Source organism: Coregonus lavaretus (genome assembly GCF_964263955.1).
Source record: "Coregonus lavaretus genome assembly, chromosome: 18".
Taxonomy (NCBI): Eukaryota; Metazoa; Chordata; class Actinopteri; order Salmoniformes; family Salmonidae; genus Coregonus; species Coregonus lavaretus.
The window spans coordinates 34,082,699-34,105,263 of NC_140005.1; the positions used below are offsets into that span (position 1 = coordinate 34,082,699).

General features: G+C 43.6%; 1 protein-coding gene across 1 annotated transcript in view; it reads right to left on the minus strand.

Moving 5' to 3' along the window:
* strn3 (striatin, calmodulin binding protein 3) overlaps positions 1-22,565 on the minus strand; it is a 26,829-nt gene continuing 4,264 nt past the window's right edge. The window contains exons 2-16 of the mRNA XM_084181994.1: positions 12,827-12,930; positions 12,246-12,319; positions 12,071-12,152; positions 10,160-10,336; positions 9,729-9,864; positions 9,162-9,303; positions 8,108-8,244; positions 6,809-6,984; positions 6,645-6,692; positions 6,343-6,464; positions 5,933-6,100; positions 2,989-3,129; positions 2,489-2,596; positions 2,110-2,196; positions 1-1,895 (exon numbers count right to left, since the gene is read on the minus strand). Of these exons, the coding sequence (XP_084038120.1) occupies positions 1,726-1,895; positions 2,110-2,196; positions 2,489-2,596; positions 2,989-3,129; positions 5,933-6,100; positions 6,343-6,464; positions 6,645-6,692; positions 6,809-6,984; positions 8,108-8,244; positions 9,162-9,303; positions 9,729-9,864; positions 10,160-10,336; positions 12,071-12,152; positions 12,246-12,319; positions 12,827-12,930 (1,872 nt within the window). The 3' untranslated portion in view covers positions 1-1,725. The remainder of the gene's footprint in view (positions 1,896-2,109; positions 2,197-2,488; positions 2,597-2,988; positions 3,130-5,932; positions 6,101-6,342; positions 6,465-6,644; positions 6,693-6,808; positions 6,985-8,107; positions 8,245-9,161; positions 9,304-9,728; positions 9,865-10,159; positions 10,337-12,070; positions 12,153-12,245; positions 12,320-12,826; positions 12,931-22,565) is intronic.

The window sequence follows — 22,565 nt, forward strand, 5'->3', positions numbered from 1 at the left end:
ACAGGTACACCATTTCATATTTATTATAGACATTTTATATACATTACTTTTGAACTGTTGTATGTTGTAGAATCTTTGTAAATCAAAAACCTTACAAAACTAATCAAAACTCGCAAACTGATCAGAACCTTTTTTTGGAAGACTAGAAAAAATACTTTGTATTAATCATGCATTACAGAAACAAAAGTCTTAGTTACACCATAAGTTGTAGCATGTTTGAAAATAAAACAGTTTTGCAAGATAAAAGGAAAATAGTACAACCAAACAAAACATTGGGTTGTGATTAGTCTTACGTTCGCTATTCCAATCCCTTAACTTAAATAAATGGAATAAAGAAAAACTGTTACACTCCATGCTTGCTTCAAAGCACTGATTTAACAGAATAAGGCAAACTTATACCTCAGACTGACCTCACAGATTGCATTTTATATGAACCTATAAGTTTCACTTGTTTTGGATTTACTGTTCCACTTTTACTTATAGATATCCTTGGGCCATGTATGTAGTTAAACGGATAAGACTAACAAAGTGAAATAAATAGCATTAAGATGTCTAATAACCTGTGATAAATAAACTCAAATACAGTAAGGTGTACAAAAATATCACATAGTGATAGGATGCTGCAGTTTATTTTAAAAGAGAGCTCTCAGGAAGCCATTAACAGGCTTCTTTTAGTCCTACAGTCTTTTCTGCCGTGACAAGACGGTGTCAAAGCAATGTAAGAGATAGCATCCTAGGGTTAGGAAGGGCGAGATCAACGAGCGTTTTCAGTGACGGGGGAACAGCAAGTTAGATCAGGGTTGTGGGGGACAGCATGAGTTGTGATGGAGGGTTCAGACCAGGAATAAATATTCCCTTTTTTTAAAACATAATTTTCAGTGCTGTTATGACAGACTTTATTTATATAAAAAGGATTATAAAAACTATATTTTATTTTACACAAAAATGTCATGTAACTAATGCTAAAGTTGATTGACTTTTTTATATTTCATTTCATATTATTTTTCTCTCGCTACATGGATGCTGTTGAGTGGACGCCTGACTGACTCGTGTTTAGCGTGAACTGAATCGACGCCGGAGGGTCTCCTGGTCGGCCCACCAGGGGCTGTTACCACGTCCTGTTAAATACCCTTTTCACACTAGCCAGCTAAACCGAGCCAAGCTGAGCTGTACTGGACTGGCCTGATTACAAATCCACCATAGTTACTGGAACCGTGGTGAAAATAACAATGTGAAAATATCTGAGCCAGCACAGTATGGTTGGGGTCAGCCCTGTTGTGTGAATCAGGTTAAAAGACATGACCCAGTCCTAACCTCGCTCTCTGCGACGACCCACTGTCTGACGCACATGACAGCCACTCCGTCCATGGTCACTGAAGTATACCTACAGAACAGATATTATCTCAGCTCAAACCCAGTCAAAAGGCTACATACACTGGTTTGTTTTACTCCAGCTTTTAACTTACAGTAAATTACAGTTAAATGTTTTTTTTTGTTTGAAAACAGATAAAACTGATTGGTCGCTCCTCCACCCACCATGCCTGGCATAAGTCCCTTTGACACCTGGTTTCTGTCAAGTGTTGAGTTCAATAGGGATGGGGGTGGAGGGAGGCAGCTTCAATGTAGTGTCATAAAATGCTACTCTCGTTACACAAGGCAGTGAAGCAGTCTATTCTTTCTTTCTTTGTGTCTACACGCTCAGCCTGGCAGAGCAGCACTCGTCTACTATACAAATACTTTGGCCAGGGCGTCGGCCCCTGCACTTGCTATGTATGCCTTAGACGGGTGGAAGGCAACGTCATAGATGGACTCTTCAGACTTCATGCGGTGGGCAGTGATCTCCTGCACACAGGTCTTACTGTCCAGGTTCCACAAACGGATAGAGCAGTCGTGGCCTACGGAGGAGGAACAAGGAAAGGAGGGTAGGATCAGCAATGTTCTCTCTGGATATCAGCACCACCAGATATTGGGGAATTTTACATTAGTGTGTTGTCATAGGATACAATGTTGTAGAATTATATTTATATAGTCTTAGAATCAGAACTGTAAGCTGGTGACCACCGAATGCTGCCGTTTAAAATTTCCCACAGCTACGTTGCTTGTACTTACTTCCTGACATCAGGTATATACCATTGGGGTCCACAGCCAGGCTGGTGACAGCATCCAGGTGGGCCACCATCGCATGGATCACTTTACCTACGCAACAGGACATAAATACATAAGTCAGTACAGAGATATGGCAGACAGACAGAGACGTAACAGTCAGTACAGAGATATGGCAGACAGACAGAGACGTAACAGTCAGTACAGAGATATGGCAGACAGACAGATGACAGAGCAGTCAGCAGAGACAGAACATGTACAAAACAGTCCTAACTCTACATATGACTGGTCTTAGTCATTCTCCCATCTAGGCTCTGATTCACTGAGCTACAGTTAGTCAGTCAGAGTAACTAGCTGAACAGTGTGTCCACTCCTGTTTATTTACCTGATTTATTGTCAAAGAACTTGATGTCCCTGTCCTCGTGGGCCGTGATGGTGACAGGCAGGGTGGGGTGACTCACTACCTTGTTGATGTGGTTGGCTGCAGGCAGAGCTGAAAACACGCAGGTGAGAGAATGGGTCACAGCACGTTCACTATTAATACACCACCCGAAATGAGGACAGACCATTAAAACTGTGTACAAAGTTAGTAGTCTAGGATATATGAGATATCTATATAAAGAAGAAAAAACAACCACATCATTACCAGTTAATATTATTCAGGGAGCACATATTTATAATGTTACGCAGTATTGACTTGATTTTCACATAACATTTCTGTATACCCATACTCCCCCATAGAAAATGTAACTCAGTAAGTCATTCTAATTATATGTACTCCCCTTTCTAACTGAGCTTATGGCCCATAGTCTCCCTGGTTATTGTGTTGTAAGGGTCTAGGGTTGTTGTAGTCCTCCTGCTAAATGATGGGTGCAATAGACTTACTGCTCTCCCCCTGACCAGCGAACACCACGGCAGCCTGTGAGGTCTCCAGGTCATAGATCACAACGTTGCCTGTGTTGAAGGACGCCACCATGTGGGCGGGGTCACAGCCATTGAAGTCCACCGCTGTGGGGATGCCGTGTTCTGTCGTACACACACAGACACACATAAGTTGAAGAGCCTTTTGCACCTCCGCTCTCCGACCTTGGCCACTTAACACAGGGCCGTATTCAAGTGCCATTGTCATGTTATGTCCATGTGAAAAACAAGCTCTGCCCCACACTACTGGGGAAGTTCAAATGCATAGCATTTGGACTGTATGGTTGTCAAAACTCTATTCGTCCCAAATGGATTTCTCTTAAATGAAGGGAGCAGATGAAAGAGAAATGTATATAAAATGCATTTATTTGTCATTTATAAATTACTTTTTACTCCAACATTGTTCTAACGTCTAAATCACACCGACATCACACAAAATGGTACGCAGCACCATCTGGATATGTGTGCAACAAAAGTTCAACATTCACCTTCTGCAACCATTTCTGTCAAGCCGTCTAAGCATACAGTTTGATGCATACGTTCAATAAATCCAATGTATGCACCACACAGAACACACTGCAACTGCCTCTGCAATGCAGCAAGGCAAACGCAGCGCTCCATTGGAAATGAATGTACTTCTGGTGTACCAAAACGCAATGACGCTGTCTGTGTGATCGAGGCATAAGAGACAAATGGACATCAGTAAGCTATTGGGCCTTAATAATATAATACTGTGTTCTAAGCCTAGTTCTATGTCCTGTGTTCTAAGCCTAGTTCTATGTCCTGTGTTCTAAGCCTAGTTCTATGTCCTGTGTTCTAAGCCTAGTTCTATGTCCTGTGTTCTAAGCCTAGTTCTGCTAGTGACTCGGTCAATAAAAAAGTGGTCAGATGAAGCAGATGCTAAGCTACAGGACTGTTTTGCTAGCACAGACTGGAATATGTTCCGGGATTCTTCCGATGGCATTGAGGAGTATACCACATCAGTCACTGGCTTCATCAATAAGTGCATTGATGACATCGTCCCCACAGTGACTGTACATACATACCCCAACCAGAAGCCATGGATTACAGGCAACATCCGCACTGAGCTAAAGGGTAGAGCTGCCGCTTTCAAGGAGCGGGACTCTAACCCGGAAGCTTATAAGAAATCCCGCTATGCCCTCCGACGAACCATCAAACAGGAAAAGCGTCAATACAGGACTAAGATCGAATCGTACTACACCGGCTCCGACGCTCGTCGTCGGATGTGGCAGGGCTTGCAAACTATTACAGACTACAAAGGGAAGCACAGCCGCGAGCTGCCCAGTGACATGAGCCTACCAGACGAGCTAAATTACACTGAAATAACACTGAAACATGCATGAGAGCATCAGCTGTTCTGGACGACTGTGTGATCACGCTCTCCGTAGCCGATGTGAGTAAGACCTTTAAACAAGTCAACATTCACAAGGCCGCAGGGCCAGACAGATTACCAGGACGTGTTGTCCGAGCATACGCTGACCAACTGGCAAGTGTCTTCACTGACATTTTCATCCTCTCCCTGTCTGAGTCTGTAATACCAACATGTTTCAAGCAGATTACCATAGTCCCTGTGCCCAAGGACACTAAGGTAACCTGCCTAAATGACTACCAACCCGTAGCACTCACGTCTGTAGCCATGAAGTGCTTTGAAAGGCTGGTCATGGCTCACATCAACAACATTATCCCAGAAACCCTAGACCCACTCCAATTTGCATACTGCCCCAACAGATCCACAGATGATGCAATCTCTATTGCGCTCCACACTGCCCTTTCACACCTGGACAAAAGGAACACCTATGTGAGAATGCTATTCATTGACGACAGCTCAGCGTTCAACACCATAAAGCTCATCACTAAGCTAAGGACCCTGGGACTAAACACCTCCCTCTGCAATTGGATCCTGGACTTCCTGACGGGCTGCCCCAAGGTGGTAAGGGTAGGTAACAACACATCCGCCACGCTGATCCTCAACATGGGGGCCCCTCAGGGGTGCGTGCTCATTCCCCTCCTGTACTCCCTGTTCACTCATGACTGCATGGCCAGGCACGACTCCAACACCCTCATTAAGTTTGCCGACGACACAACAGTGGTAGGCCTGATCACCGACAACGACGAGACAGCCTATATAGAGGTCAGAGACCTGGCCGTGTGGTGCCAGGACAACAACCTCTCCCTCAATGTGATCAAGACAAAGGAGATGATTGTGGACTACAGGAAAAAGAAGGACCGAGCACGCACCTATTCTCATCGACAGGGCTGTAGTGGAGCAGGGTGAGAGCTTCAAGTTCCTTGGTGTCCACATCACCAACAAACTAACATGGTCCAAGCACACCAAGACAGTCGTGAAGAGGGCACGACAAAACCTATTCCCCCTAAGGAGACTGAAAAGATTTGGCATGGGTCCTCAGATCCTCAAAAAGGTTCTACAGCTGCACCATCGAGAGCATCCTGACTGGTTGCATCACTGCCTGGTATGGCAACTGCTCGGCCTCCTTTACGCTGCTGCTACTCTCTGTTTATTATCTATGCATAGTCACTTTAATAACTCTACCTACATGTACATATTACCTAAATTACCTCGACTAACCGGTGCCCCCGCACATTGACTCAGTACTGGTACCCCCTGTATATAGCCTTGCTATTGTTATTTTACTGCTGCTCTTTAATTATTTGTTACTTTTAATATTTTGCACCAAAACAAAATTGGTATTCTTTCTTAAAACTGCATTGTTGGTTAAGGGCTTGTAAGTAAGCATTTCACTGTAAGGTCTATACCTGTTGTATTCGGCGCATGTGACAAATAAAATGTGATTTAATTTGATTCTATGTTCTGTGTTCTAAGCCTATTTCTATGTACTGTGTTTTAAACGTAGTTCTATGTTCTCACCTTTCTCTGCGTTGTAAGTGCTGATGCATGGGTTCTTCTCCTGGGGGTTCCACAGCTTGACGGTTCCATCTGCGGAGCAGGACAGCAGGCGGTTCTTGATGCCGCTGTAGGCCAGCCCCCACACAGCGTCTGTGTGGCCCAGCCAGGTTCCAGCCAGGACGCTGGGGTCTGAGGCGTTGGAGGAGGGGACAGAGTCAGCGATACCCATACAATAAGGGAGATAAACAGCTCTGTGATTACTCAAGGATGCGATTGGAATAATATGAAGAAAAAAGTATACTCGTCAATTCAACTAATATGATAGATGAAAGTATTCCTGACTTCTGTCACTGTGGTCAATGTCTGAAGGCACAGAGGATAGACAGAATATTGGCCATGCTAAAGAGGGGCTGAGGATGTTTCAACCTTACCGTAGGTGTCGTAAGGGTCTACGTTGGAGCTGGGGATGTTCCACCACTGTATTGTGCTGTCAATCCCTCCACTGTAACACTGCTCTCCGCTGGAACTCATAGCCAGGGACAACACAGGCCCACTGAGGAGAGGAAAGGCTTATCAGAAAGGTGACATTTAATACTTCCTACTAACAATCATTTACATAATTATACAGTGAGAGAAAGCCATATGCAAAACAGTTTTACTGATTGATTGAAAATAGTTTTAGCGTATTATTATTACATTTTTGACCAGTTCCTTCTGGTTATTAGATACTTACACATGAGCTCTGAATGTGTAAATGGGTTCCACATCAAAATAGGCACTTCTAAAGAAGAAACAAAAAGTTATTTAAAAAGATTTCTCAGACCGATTTAATTCAATGATGCATTCCATAATGACAAGATAATCCAACAATGCAAACAAGTGCGTGTGTGTATGTACTTTTTGGCAGGTACAGTCTTCTGTAAGTTCCACAGTTTGAGGGTGTGGTCCTCAGACACGGTGACCAGTACAGGCTCTACAGGATGGAAGGCCAGAGCCCTGACCCCGTCAAAGTGGCTGCGCAGGGTGTACTTCGGATTCCACGTCTTCCTGAACGTGTCCTTACTGGCTGGCAGCTAAAATTAGACAGACAGGACAGGGGAGGAAAAGAGAACGGCAACTTTAAACAACTGTGGAGTGAAAAATCGAGACAGGTTGGTGCTGAGTTAGCTAGGGGCTAACAGCACTGGAGGATGTAATGTACTAGGACTACTTGAGCATGGCATGCCCCTCCACTTCCTAATGAAGCCCTTAATGGACATATGTGATTCTGACCAACTGTCAAAGCTAGAGAACCTTCCCTCTCTCAACGCTTTGTGTGTGAGGTGGTTGAGGAGGAGGAGAGAGGTTCAGGGTGGGGTTCAGGAGGAGAGAAAGGGGCAGGGGTGGTTCAGGAGGAGAGAGAGGGGTGGGGGTGGTTCAGGAGGAGAGAAAGGGGCAGGGGGTGGTTCAGGAGAAGAGAGAGAGGGGCAGGGGGTGGTTCAGGAGGAGAGAGAGAGGGACAGGGGGTGGTTCAGGAGGAGAGAGAGAGGGGTGGGGGTGGTTCAGGAGGAGAGAAAGGGGCAGGGGGTGGTTCAGGAGGAGAGAAAGGGGCAGGGGGTGGTTCAGGAGGAGAGAGAGAGAGGTGGGGGTGGTTCAGGAGGAGAGAGAGAGGGACAGGGGGTGGTTCAGGAGGAGAGAGAGAGGGACAGGGGGTGGTTCAGGAGGAGAGAGAGAGGGGTGGGGGTGGTTCAGGAGGAGAGAGAGGGGTGGGGGTGGTTCAGGAGGAGAGAGAGAGGGGTGGGGGTGGTTCAGGAGGAGAGAGAGAGGGACAGGGGGTGGTTCAGAAGGAGAGAGAGAGGGACAGGGGGTGGTTCAGGAGGAGAGAGAGGGGCAGGGGGTGGTTCAGGAGGAGAGAGAGGGGGGTGGGGGGTGGTTCAGGAGGAGAGAGAGGGGTGGGGGTGGTTCAGGAGGAGAGAGGGGTGGGGGTGGTTCAGGAGGAGAGAGAGAGGGGCAGGGGGTGGTTCAGGAGGAGAGAGAGGGGTGGGGGTGGTTCAGGAGGAGAGAGAGAGGGGCAGGGGGTGGTTCAGGAGGAGAGAGAGGGGTGGGGGTGGTTCAGGAGGAGAGAGGGGCGGAATACTGGAGGAGGGAGAGGTTCAGGGAGGGGTTCAGGGTTGGTGTTGTTCAGGGGGTCATGGTTCAGGAGTGACAGTTGCTTACATCATAGCTGTAGTCAGCCTCATCGTTGGAGACAGTGAGGTCAGCCAGGTCTCCCAGGCCCAGGACACTCTCCAACACGTCATCAGAGCCCATGATAAAGGACTTGCCTCCACCTGAGGGAAACGGTAAGGGCTCGGCTAAGAATAGGACGGAGAAGAGAGGAGAGGAGAAGGTTTAGTAAACAACATACAGGCCACACCTACACAAAGAGACAGAGAGCTCAGGTTGGACATGCTTCGTAAACAAAGAGCTCAGCCTCTCAGTGGGGTGCTAAAACATTCACCCGCATGGTAAGACTGCAGAGCACACACTAAGCGGATTGACTTAGTGACACGGCTAGAGAAGCTTTTATGTCTAACATTGTAGAAAGTAGAGTATTTCACTAGGTAGAAGTCAAAGCCTTGAGTGAAAAACAATGAGTCATGCGATGAAACAATTTCCTAAACAGACAAAAGAGGAGAAGCAACTACACAGGTTAGGCCCATTGCAAAAAACACATGAAAAATTAAGACCAGCACTGTATAGAATGGGGTTCATGTCATTACTAGTGGGTCTGACTGGTGCTCTGTATGCAACCCTTTCTCTCGGCCACAGCGGAGGGTCGTGCTGAGAGTAGTGTGACTGATCCTAGAGGCTGGGATTAGAGCAGGGCATGCAGCAGCAGTGAGGTGTGTGTGGCAGGGCCAGGCCAGGCCAGGGGAGCAGGGGAGGGCTCAGAATATCCTGTGCACAAGTGAGGAGGAATGCTGACGCAGCATCGGCATGATTGAGATACCACAGGGTAGGCCATTCTTGGTGCAGATCAGAATACACGCTCCACTACACTTTAGTTCAGTTATATCTACCACTGGCCAACATATAGACATGTATTCCTCTACCTAACACACACTACCGCTGTCCAAGCCACAGGTCCTCTACCCAACACCCATGCAGGCCAACACTGATTACACTACATGTTCATTTATACAAATAGCTGCATTTATGCCAAATGTACATGGGGACAAAATGGGGTATAGGCTAGTTCTCAACAGGGAGGTATGTTATATCCTCTTACCCCATTCGGTCCCGTCCCCTGAACTCCTGGCCTCCCCTGCTCCCTCTCCGTCCTCGGCATTCACCAGAAAGTCAAACTCCTTCAGAGCCTCCTCCGTGTCGGGGTCGTCTGGAAGGTCAGAGGCCAGGCCCTCGTTCCCAACCTGGAGAGAGGACAAACACAGTCAGCCATCAGGTCTGGCACACTGGGATCATCAAATCAAGTATATAGTTAATACAATACTTGTATAAAAAGTATACTTTACAATACTTTTATTTTCCATTTTCGATTTTGGGAGACCAGTGGTTGGTATTTTCCTTCCGCATGGTCTTTTACCGAATGTAATTGTGGTGACTTCTTTTACACAGCAGGCATTTAAAGGTTCTCTCTTGATGACTATCAACATTCATAATCAGGTCTGAGGATACAAGTCTATAGTGTCAAGAGCCAAGTACTGCTTTGGTCTTAGTAAGCCATTATTACAACCATGTACACAATGATGACAGTGGCAGTACATTTAAAACAACATTAGTAATGGTCGTTTCACACATGATCAGATGTAATCGTCTGAAGCAAAGAGGTATTCACCTTTATTTTCTGCTTTTTTATTGTGTGTTTGCCGCTGTCTATATCCTCCATCAGGTCTCCCTCCTCATCGTCATCTTCATCACTGTCGTCTGCGTTTTCTAAGAAGTTAAATGTTTCCAGAACATCTCCTGGATTCCTAGAAAAACAGTTAGAAAACAACTATTTAGAGCAATGTGGCACTGTGAATGATTTCATTAGTCAAAGAAATGGAACAGGATGGATGATGTGGCTAATGCTACTCAGAGCATACTGTTCTGAGCACACAGAGGCAGAATGTGCAGAATCCATCAGAAATCTGCTATTTGGGAAGTTGCCAGGAAAAGTGGAGAGTGATTTCAGTTTCGTCAGGAAAGGTGAACAACATTGTGTCAGTTGGACCTTCACTGAAGTGATTGGCAGTGTGCAGGATCAGATGAGGCCTAACTACCTACCTTTTAATATCTTGTCCCTTTCGTTTGGCTGGAAACTCCCCTCCGTTGAGGATCTGCTCCAGGTTCTTGTTTTCCACAGAGCCGTTCTGCTCAGAGCTGGATAGGCCCAGTAACGAACGCACTCTCTGAGACCGTACATCTAGTATTGTGTCCGTGTAACCTACCTCCTGAAGATATCTGTTGGGACAGAAACAGAATTACACATCCAAATTACTTAGCTAACTAAGTAAACCTGGGCCCGTGTTCCTATAGATTCTCAGAGCAGGAGTGCTGATCAGTTTGACATTTTAGATCATAAGGAATAAGATTACATGGACAAGGGGGACCTGATCCTTGATCAGCACTCCTATTCTGAGACACGCTATCAATACAGGCCCTGATGGGAATTCATCTTTATCTATAAATATGTTAGAACGCTAGCGACATGTGAGGCCCTATACAGTGGGGGAAAAAAGTATTTAGTCAGCCACCAATTGTTTGTTTGGCCACAAAAGTTTCTCAATACTTTGTTATATACCCTTTGTTGGCAATGACACAGGTCAAACGATTTCTGTAAGTCTTCACAAGGTTTTCACACACTGTTGCTGGTATTTTGGCCCATTCCTCCATGCAGATCTCCTCTAGAGCAGTGATGTTTTGGGGCTGTCGCTGGGCAACACGGACTTTCAACTCCCTCCAAAGATTTTCTATGGGGTTGAGATCTGGAGACTGGCTAGGCCACTCCAGGACCTTGAAATGCTTCTTACGAAGCCAATCCTCCGTTGCCCGGGCGGTGTGTTTGGGATCATTGTCATGCTGAAAGACCCAGCCACGTTTCATCTTCAATGCCCTTGCTGATGGAAGGAGGTTTTCACTAAAAATCTCACGATACATGGCCCCATTCATTCTTTCCTTTACACAGATCAGTCGTCCTGGTCCCTTTGCAGAAAAACAGCCCCAAAGCATGATGTTTCCACCCCCATGCTTCACAGTAGGTATGGTGTTCTTTGGATGCAACTCAGCATTCTTTGTCCTCCAAACACGACGAGTTGAGTTTTTACCAAAAAGTTCTATTTTGGTTTCATCTGACCATATGACATTCTCCCAATCCTCTTCTGGATCATCCAAATGCACTCTAGCAAACTTCAGACGGGCCTGGACATGTACTGGCTTAAGCAGGGGGACACGTCTGGCACTGCAGGATTTGAGTCCCTGGCGGCGTAGTGTGTTACTGATGGTAGGCTTTGTTACTTTGGTCCCAGCTCTCTGCAGGTCATTCACTAGGTCCACCCGTGTGGTTCTGGGATTTTTGCTCACCGTTCTTGTTCATTTTGACCCCACAGGGTGAGATCTTGCGTGGAGCCCCAGATCGAGGGAGATTATCAGTGGTCTTGTATGTCTTCCATTTCCTAATAATTGCTCCCACAGTTGATTTCTTCAAACCAAGCTGCTTACCTATTGCAGATTCAGTCTTCCCAGCCTGGTGCAGGTCTACAATTTTGTTTCTGGTGTCCTTTGACAGCTCTTTGGTCTTGGCCATAGTGGAGTTTGGAGTGTGACTGTTTGAGGTTGTGGACAGGTGTCTTTTATACTGATAACAAGTTCAAACAGGTGCCATTAATACAGGTAACGAGTGGAGGACAGAGGAGCCTCTTAAAGAAGTTGTTACAGGTCTGTGAGAGCCAGAAATCTTGCTTGTTTGTAGGTGACCAAATACTTATTTTCCACCATAATTTGCAAATAAATTCATTAAAAATCCTACAATGTGATTTTCTGGAGAAAAAAATCTCAATTTGTCTGTCATAGTTGACGTGTACCTATGATGAAAATTAAAGGCCTCTCTCATCTTTTTAAGTGGGAGAACTTGCACAATTGGTGGCTGACTAAATACTTTTTTTCCCCACTGTAGGTGTGCTGTGTCAGAGTACTCACTGTCTGAGGAGTTGTCTGCCCTGTTTCCACGTCAGCTGACTGTTCTGAGGTACAGCTGGGACCTCTGTGTCTTTGGTATCTTCTGCAAACATAACACAAAGTTATTGAAACCACTGTATGTCAACATATTCTATTTATTACGTTTCATTGCAGTTCAGAGAGGAGAGGTCCGTACCTGGTTCGAAGCTAGGCATCTTAACTTCACCTTGATTTAATTCTGTTCCATATTTTAATTTATGGTATTTTGCTCTGGTAGAGAAAAGACAAATGAAAGAGTTTAGTAAATGTGATGAGATAATAAATTATATTATTATAATATATGCAGTCAGTGGAGGCTGCTGAGGGGAGGACGGCTCATAGCAATGGCTGGAATGGAGTCAATGGAATGGTATCAACCAATGGAAACCAAATGTTTGATACCATTCCATTGACTCCATTCCAGCCATTATTATGAGCCGTCGTCCCCTCAGCAGCCTCCACTGATTATGCACAAAATGTACATACAATGTAGCTCCCCTGTAGCTCAGTTGGTAGAGCATGGCGCTTGCAACCCCAGGGTTGTGGGTTCGTTTCCCACGGGGGGCCAGTATGAAAATGTATGCACTTACTAACTGTAAGTCACTCTGGATAAGAGCATCTGCTAAATGACTAAAATGTAAATGTAATGTAGTAGAATGTCAGCCCAATGAGACAGATTGAACTTGGCCTTATATCAGAGTTATTGATTCAAGTTTAGAAGAAAAGCTATACACTCACCTTTCTTGCTTTAATGCATATTCTAACATTTTTATTCTTCTAACTAGATCATTCTTTAAATTTTCTTGACCCTTCCTTTCTCCTTGTAGGAATGCTATTCGAGCCTGAAAGAAACAAGAAAAGACAAAAAATGTACACGTTAACGGTTCTGCCTTTAAAGGCAACAATTTACTCTCAACTTTAAAAGCTCTACAAATTTTAAGGTAATCTTTTGTGGTGTATCAAACACCAATCTTTCCCACTGAAGAAATAGGCATGTCATGTCTACTGAATTATTAAACAGCTGAATAACTGTGGCAGAGGCAGCAACGACTGTTACATCACCTACTACTACATAGCACTCTTCTTCTTGTCCTCATATTCCATTAATTAATGACTCCATCAAAGCCTTGTATCAAATTAAATGTTAATTATGTACACAAACAAACCCCATGTAGGGGCCTACTATACCAGCTATTGACCGTACACATACAATGCCTTCAGAAAGTATTTACACCTTGACTTTTTCCACAATTTGCTGTGTTATAGCCTGAATTTAAAATAGATACAATTCTGATTTGTTTGTCACGGACCTACACACAGTACCCCAGAATGTCAAAGTGGAATAATGTTTTTCGAAATTTTTACAAATTCATTCAAAATGAAAAGCTGAAATGTCTTGAGTCAATAAGTATTCAAATCCTTTCTTATGGCAAGCCTAAATAAGTTCACGAGTAAAAATTTGCTTAACAAGTCACATAAGTTGCATGGACTGACTGTGTGCAATAATAGCGTTTAACATAATGACTACCTCATCTCTGTACCCCACACCTACAATTATCTGTAAGGTCTCTCAGTCGAGCAGTGAATTTCAAACACAGATTCAACCACATTGGATGGATCCTGAGGATGGATCAACAACATTGCAGTTACTCCACAATACTAACCTAATTGACAGACTGAAAAGGAAGCCTGTAAAGAATAAACATGTTACAAAACATGCATCCTGATTGCAACTAGGCAATAAAGTAATACTGCAAAAAATGTGTCAAAGCAATTAACTTTTTGTCCTGAATACAAAGTGTTATGTTTGGGGCAAATCCAATACAACACATTACCGAGTACCACTCTCCATATTTTCAAGCATAGTGATGGCTTCATCATGTTATGGGTATGCTTGTAATCATTAAGGACTGGGGAGTTTCAGGATTAAAAAAAAGAAAATGGAATGGAGCTAAGCACAGGCCAAATCCTAGAGGAAAACCTACTTCAGTCTGCTTTCCATCAGACACTGGGAGATGAATTCACCTTTCAGCAGGACAATAACCTAAAACACAAGGCCAAATATACACTGGAGTTGCTTACCAAGAAGACAGTGAATGTTCCTGAGTGGCCGAGTTACAATTTTGACTTAAATCTGATTTTAAATCTATGGCAAGACTTTAAAATAGTTGTCTAGCAATGATCAACAACCAATTTGACAGAGTTTGAAGAATTTTGAAAATAATCAAAATGGGCAAAAATCCAGGTGTGCAAAGCTCTTAGACTTACCCAGAAAGACTCACAGCTGTAATTGCTGCAAAGGGTCATTCTAACATGTATTGACTCAGGAGGTTGAATTCTTATGTAATCAAGATATATTGGTGTATTATTTTTCATTATTTCTTTAAAGAAAAAATATAAATTTTCTTCCAATTTGACAGAGTATTTTGTGTAAATCGTTCAATTTAATGCCACCTTGTAACACAACAAAATGTAGAAAAAGTAAAGGGGTGTGAATACTTTCTGAAGGCACTGTATTTGAAAGAGACACTTGATGTAGAAAATAGGTCAAAAAGTTATAGGCAGAGATTAATTGGGGAAACCTTGGTATAGGCCTGGTGAGTCAAAGTAAGAGTGCAATTAGCAGTATGTGTCGCTACTGGGATCAACAGAGCAGCAGGCCCAGGTTGTAACGCAGGCCTCTAGCAGGATCACCACTGTAAGGGTGTTCAGTTCATACAGCACTATTTAGCTGGCCCTGTTCTCCTGCTCAACTCTGTACTGCTAGTGAGCATTGAGCAGCTGTGACACCCAATGCCGTTTAAAGGGTAGCAGGCATGAGGGGTATTTTTAGTCAGCCGCCCTAAACCCCCTCTCTTGACTGGTGGAGTATCATGGTGCCCATAGCAACCCAGTTGTTCAGCAGGTAAACTGGAGGCCGACTTTCATGCCGTAGTCATGGAGATGGAGAAAGTGCAGCTAGATCATACCTGCTATGAAAATACTATGGTGGATCTGAACCATTGAGTCGCCTGGTCCAGTCACTCCCTCACAATAATAAAATAAGACAAAATTGAGTCCATTCAAGGAGTAGGAGACCCAGCTCTCTACATGAAGAACTCTACAAGTCAACTGAGATCAGTTCTCTTAAACAGAACAATTACAATAAGAACTAATATTTTTTATACAACGGGTGGGTCTAATCCTGAATGCTGATTGGTTAAAACTGCATTCCAGCTGGTGTCTATTTCACAAGTTACCACCGGCTAAATCTATTAAATTGAAATGCCTATTTACTCTGTTCCATCTGACTGCGCAATCCACTGTCTCATCAACCCTGCCAGGAAATGTATAAACTTGATCTCCATTATAAAAAGCATCTAGACATTATATCCCATTTCTTTTAGACTAGCATTCGGTTTTCAACAGCAGAGATTTGTATAAACCTTGCCGTCTGTCTCTCCGAGCTTTCAATATTGAATTGCGATCTCCACCGTCCCATATAAAGTGGATGTGTCCGAACGAGACCGAGCAAATTGAGCTGGTTGTCATTGCAACATACAAAACTTTTTTCAGTTAACTGGCTAAATCGATACTTTGTTGCGAAAACAAAAATGGATGAGTGGACCATTTATTTTGATATTTTCGGCGGCATGACTATGGATGAATGGGAAAAAGAAATGGCAATAATACCCGGGCATGCAGATTTGTGGGATACTGCATTGAATGACCTAGAGAAAAGCCACCACGAACAAACACAGCTAAGAATACAAACTGGGCTGTGCTTCGAGGGCTGGCTAGCAGAGAAGAAAAAAGTTGTTGACTTCAAAAAACTGTCACTAAGGAAGATTAACATCCTTCTCAGACAGTTTTATGGAAATGTATGAAATGGGAAGGGGGAACAGTATAGCATAAGTAGCTACCTGGCACTCCGCAGTGGGCTCAACCGGTTTCTAAATGACCCACCCATCGGTCACAGCTGGTGCCTTATGAAGGACACTGAATTTACCACCTCGAATCATGTATTTCTGGGCAACATCAAACAGGTAAGAAGGCAAGGAAAATATATCACAAACAGCCCCCCTCCCATCACCGATAAGGACATGGACCAGCTCAAAAACTCCCAGGCTCTGAATTCCGGTACACCAAGGGGCCTGGTCCAGAAAGTGTGGTTCGACCTCCAGTTACATCTGGGTCGAAAAGGAAAAGAGGGGAACAGACAACTAAAGCCCAACTCATTTCTCGTAAAAACGGACGAGAACGGTCTAAGGTATGTTGTTCATAGCCTGTTTGTGTTATTTCTAAGTTGCACTTGTAATTAGGCTACAAACAATATCATAACAACGAATTCTCTCTCTCAGATAAGCCACTCTCGCATATAACGAGGCCACAAATAATCATCTGGACCCAAGGGAGAGGGCCAGGGAGTCCAAGAGGGTATTCATGTTCGAGCAGCCAGGGATCCCACTTTACCCGGTGGCATCACTGGAGAAATATCTATCGAAATGCCCGGAGAAAACCTAGCATTTTATCTCCACCGAAGGAGAGGAGAGTATGGGGGACTCGATCTGGTACACGTCAGAGCCGATGGGCGTGAACTATCTGGCAGCACTTCTACCCAGGATCTGCAGGGCAGCGGGTACAACTACATACACAAATCACAGCATTAGGACCACGACAGTCCAGAAACTGGCCAATGCTGGTTTAGAAGCGAGGGAAATTGTCAGTGAGTGGGCATCGGTGCGAAGGTTCGCTCCATAGCTACTGGCGTCCCTCACTGATAGACAGAAAACGCTGGAGCAACATCCTGGCCGAAAACAAAGGGAACACTGCAGCACCAATCAACACCCAAAAGGCTGAAGCAAAGCAGCAGAAGTAGTAGCACAGACTCAGATATTTCAACCAATGCACCATCCAGGAGAATGTACAGATAAATGTGACATACAAAAGTAGCTATAGCTATGTCATCTGTGGTGGATAACAAAGAGAATGTATGGTTTCATTTATTAAAATCAGCTCAAATGAATGTCATGGATTGTCTTTCTTTTGTCTGAACAGTGTCCTGACAAGAGAGCACATTTTCTCTGCCAGGCAAAGTCGCTCATCATAAGCTGATTGTTATGGATGTATGCAAATAAATGTCACTAGAAAACAGCTTAAACAAATGCAGCTATATTCTGGCTGAACTTTTTGACGTAACTGTAAATTAGCTGTAGTTGGCTAGCAAGCAAGGGATAAGAACGTTGCCAGCCAGTATGACGATGGAACATTTAGAACGAACGACTGGGTCGCGTCTATAGATACAGAACAAAAAGAACGAACGACTGGGTCGCGTCTCTAGCAACCTTAGATTTGTGTCGGGACTATATCTTGTGGAATGATGAAATAGTACCAATACATTTTTTGAATATGTTGGTAACCCGTTGTATAAAAGTGATAATGCCCTCGAAGCCGGTGTTTGTTGGATTTATTGGCATAGTTTATCGGCCCTCGACGGACCCGTGCCAATAAAATCAAACAAACACCGTCTTCGAGGGCATTATCACTTAAGTATATTTTCTCTAATTTTCCACCTTGGTGTACAAGTCAAAGTGCTAACTGAAGGTCTTGCCAGTTGAAGTTAGCTAAAGAGGAGGAGGAGAGTTTCAGCTTAACGAACAGCTGTCTACATTTGTCTTTTGCTGTGGACACACTGGAACAAGCTCAACAGCCATGGGACCTTGTCTGTTACACAAGCATGCTACTAGCTACTACCTCAGCATATACAGCTGGCTACAACATTCAACAACAACAAAAAATCGGTTTGGGCACTAAGAAATGCAGCGGCCATGACTGAAGCCAAACGAGAGTTGCCTTTGTGTGGTTTCATGTGGGTGTCTCTTGTGTGTTCGCATGTGGCAATCGTTTGTACATTCACTCTGTCAAAACAATACACAGTCAGTCACTCACCCTAGATAACTTGAAAAAGCCTAACCAGGATGTATCCAAACCGTTTGGAGTAAACGGTTTCTGTTGCAAAACTATATGTTTCTGTTTTTGCTAGATAGCGTTAGCTAGCACTAGTCGGCTGTACCTGTGCCACAACTCTAGTATTTCTCATCCTAAAGCTTGTTCTCCATTTTCTTTTTAACTACATTTTTTACATTTTACGTCATTTAGCAGACGCTCTTATCCAGAGCGACTTACAGTTAGTGCATACATTATTATTTTTTATATCCATACTGGCCCCCCGTGGGAATCGAACCCACAACCCTGGCGTTGCAAACGCCATGCTCTACCAACTGAGCTACCTCCCTGCCGGCCATTCCCTCCCCTACCCTGGATGACGCTGGGCCAATTGTGCGCCGCCCCATTGGTCTCCCGGTTGCGGCCGGCTACAGCAGAGCCTGGACTAGTGAGTCAACATGCCTGGACTAGTGAGTCAACATGTTTTCAGCACTTTTATTTTCATGACTGATCAAAACTCGTTTTCTCATGCTCCATCGTCTCTCTGCAGCAGACATCCAGTGCCTATAGAAAGTCTACACACTCTGGATGTCTTCACATTGTGTTACAAAGTAGGATAAAACAGATTTAATTGTAATTTGTCAATGATCTACACAAAATGCACTGTCAAAGTGGAAGATTAATGAAAAATAAAACGCTAATATACCTTGATCAGATAAGTATTCACCCCCCTGAGCCAATACATGTTAGAAACACCTTTGGCAGCGATTACAGCTGAAAGTCTTCTTCGGTAAGTCTCAATATTTGCCCACTATTCTTAAATTCTTCAAGTTCTGTCAAGGTGTTGGGGGATCATGGCTAGAGAGCCATTTTCAAGTCTTGCCATAGATTTTCAAGCAGATTTAAGTCAAAACTAACTTGGCCACTCATGAACATTCACCGTCTTCTTGGTAAGCAACTCCAGTGTAGATTTGGCTTTGTGTTGTAGGTTATTGCCCTGCTGAAAGGTGAATTCCTCTCCCAGTGTCTGGTGTAAAGCAGACTGAAGTAGGGTTTCCTCTAGGATTTTGCCTGTGCTTAGCTCCATCCCGTTTCTTTTTATCCTGAAAAACTCCCCAGTCTTTGCCGATGTCAAGCATACCCATACAAGGAGGCACTTACTCAGTGATATGTTGTGTTGGATTTGCCCCGAACATAAGGCTTTGCATTTAGGCCAAAAAGTGTATTCCTTTGCCATGTTTTTTTGAAGTATTACTTTAGTGCCTTGTTGCATACATATGCATGTTTTGAAATACTTTTATTCTGTATATTTTTATTCTGCTTTTCACTTAACTTAGGTCATTATTGTGGAGTCACTACAATGTTGTTGATCCATCCTCAGTTTCCCCCGTCACAGCCACTGAACTCTGTAGCCGTTTTAAAATCACCAATGGCCTCATGGTAACATCCCTATGCAGTTTCCTTCTGGTCCTGCAGCCCAATTCAGAAGGACGACTGCATCTTTGATGTGTCTGGGTGGTTTAATACATCATCCACAGCATAATTATTAAATTCACCATGCTTAAAGATATAGTCAATGTCTGATTTGTTATTGTTACCCATCTACCAATCACTGCCCTTTCTGAGGCTTTTGAAAAGCTCCCTGGTCTTTGGTGTATCAGTATGAAAATGTATGCACTAACTGTAAGTCACTCTGGATAAGAGCATCTGCTAAATGACTAAAATGTAAAATGTAAATGTATAGGGGAAAGACATTTAACCAAACCCCTCAATCAGGTAGTCATTCAAAAATCATGCCAACTCCTATTATTTCACACAGAGTGAGTCCATATAACTTTTGTGATTTGTTAAACCAAATGTTACTTCGGAACTAATTTAGGCTTGCCTAAACAAAGGGGATGAATACTTATGCAACAAATATATATTTTATAGAATTTCCATTAATTTGACAGCGTATTTTGTGTAGATCAATGACAAAAAAAACAAATGTAATCTATTTCAATCCCACTTTCCAACGCAACAAAATGTGAAAAAAGTTAAAGGGGGTGTAGACTTTCTATAGTGAGCAAGTTCAAGGGGGTGTAGAGTTTCTATAGTGAGCATTATGTTTAGAACATCCAATCGCAATATCGAATCGCAATACATATCGTATCGTCACCTAAGTATCGCGATAATATCGTATCGTGAGGTCCCTGGAAATTTCCAGTCCATCCAAATACAGTAAGTAGCGATGATCCTAATTCCTTTTAAAGCACTACTGCTAAAACCTTTGGGAATCCCCCCTGCCCTCAGACCACCCTTGCAATACCGCCCTTGGACCAATCCCAGCAAAGCCAGTACAGGCTTAGCTGCTATGTATGTATGAGGTCACAGCGTTGAGATGTGTAACGGTCAGTCTGGGGCTACAGTGAGCTCACAGACCCAAATTAACAGGCTGACAAAGTAATGGGCTATATTGGAGCAGGAATAGACATGGCCAACTCACGACACATTCCCCGCTGTACAGTTGTCCTGTAAATGGGTGCAGAAATAATGGCCGACTTTTGGAGCTTTGTCATCACCAACATAACATATACCTACCACTTCACTGCAAAGGAACACTGCTTAGGCCTATTCACACACTTGGATACATTTAGGCCTGTATTTTCAGCTCATCTACTTATAGATGTTATGTATAACCAAGAAAGAACAATGGAAGAACATTTCAGAGTTCTACTAATTAGCACGGATGTTGTAGGGATAGAGAGTATTGACATAGTGGTGCACCAGCTGGCTCATACAAGTCCTAATGAAACACCTGACGCCTTGTGGAAAATGACCACCAAATCAAGCACAATGAAAGAATGATATGAATAAGACACTGACTGTACACACAAGACATACTAAGGTATGAACATAAGCCTACATTGAGTTAGTGAGTTCAATTTCAACAAGAGAGAACTACATTTGGAAAAAAATTGTGTTTGACCAGATACAATGCTATTTTACTGTAAACAAATTGACAACAGACTTTCAGCACGGTTATAGGGAAGGACATTCAACAAGCACAGCACATACACAAATGACTGATGATTGGCTGAGAGAAATTGATGATAAAAATATTGTGGGAGCTGTTTTGTTAGACTTCGGTGCGGCTTTTGACATTATCGATCATAGTCTGCTGATGGAAAAACGTATGTGTTATGGCTTTACACCCCCTGCTATATCGTGGATAAAGAGCTACCTGTCTAACAGAACACAGAGGGTGTTCTTTAATGGAAGCCTCTCCAACATAATCCAGGTAGAATCAGGAATTCCCCAGGGCACCTTGAGGAAAGCCAGTGTGGCTATGTATGCGGATGACTCAACACGATACACGTCGGCTACTACAGCTAGCGAAATCACTGCAACACTTAACAAAGAGCTGCAGTTAGTTTCAGAATGGGTGGCAAGGAATAAGTAAGTCCTAAATATTTAAAAAACTAAAAGCATTGTGTATTTGGGACAAATCATTCACTAAACCATAAACCTCAAATAAATCTTGTAATAAATAATGTGGAAATTTTGAGGATCACTAAACTGCTTGGAGTAACCTGGATTGTAAACTGTCATGGTCAAAACATGTTGATACAATAGTAGCTAAGATGGGTAGAAGTCTGTCCATAATAAAGCGTTACTCAGCCTTTTTAACAACACTATCAACAAGGCAGGTCCTACAGGCTCTAGTTTTGTCACACCTGGACTACTGTTCAGCGGTGTGGTCAGGTGCCACAAAGAGGGATCTCGGAAAATTACAATTGGCGCAGAACAGGGCAGCACGGTTGGCCCTTAAATGTACATGGAGAGCTAACATTAATAATATGCATGTAAATCTCTCATGGCTCAAAGTGGAGAAGAGATTTACCTCATCATTACTTGTTTTTGTAAGAAGTGTTGACATGCTGAATGCACCGAGGTGTCTGTTTAAACTACTAGCACACAACTCGGACACACATGCATACCCCACAAGACATGCCACCAAAGGTCTCTTTACAATCCCCAAGTCAAGAAAAGACTATGGGAGGAACACAGTACTACATAGAGCCATGGCTACATGGGACCCTATTCCACATCAGGTAACTGAGCTATAATGGCGCCGGAGGAGATGGCTGCCATTTTACGGGCTCCGAACCAATTGTGCTATTTTGTGTGTTTTTTCAAGTTATTTGAAACTTATTTTGTACATAATGTTTCTGCCACCGTCTCTTACGACCGAAAAGAGCTTCTGGATATCAGGACAGCGATTGCTCACCTCGTACTGGACAAAGATTTATTCTTCAACGAGACGGACACGAAGGATTTATTTCAGACACCAGACAAGGTCCAAATCCCCGTCATCCGCAGGAGAAAGAGATGGAGATATCGGGGACGTAGGTCGGGGTGCCTTGTAAGGATCCGACGGCGAGTGGGTAATCTGCCTCTACCATCAGTCCTATTAGCCAATGTACAATCATTGGATAACAAAATAGACTAGCTACGATCACAAATATCCTACCAACGGGACAATATGTAATATTGTAATATCTTATGTTTC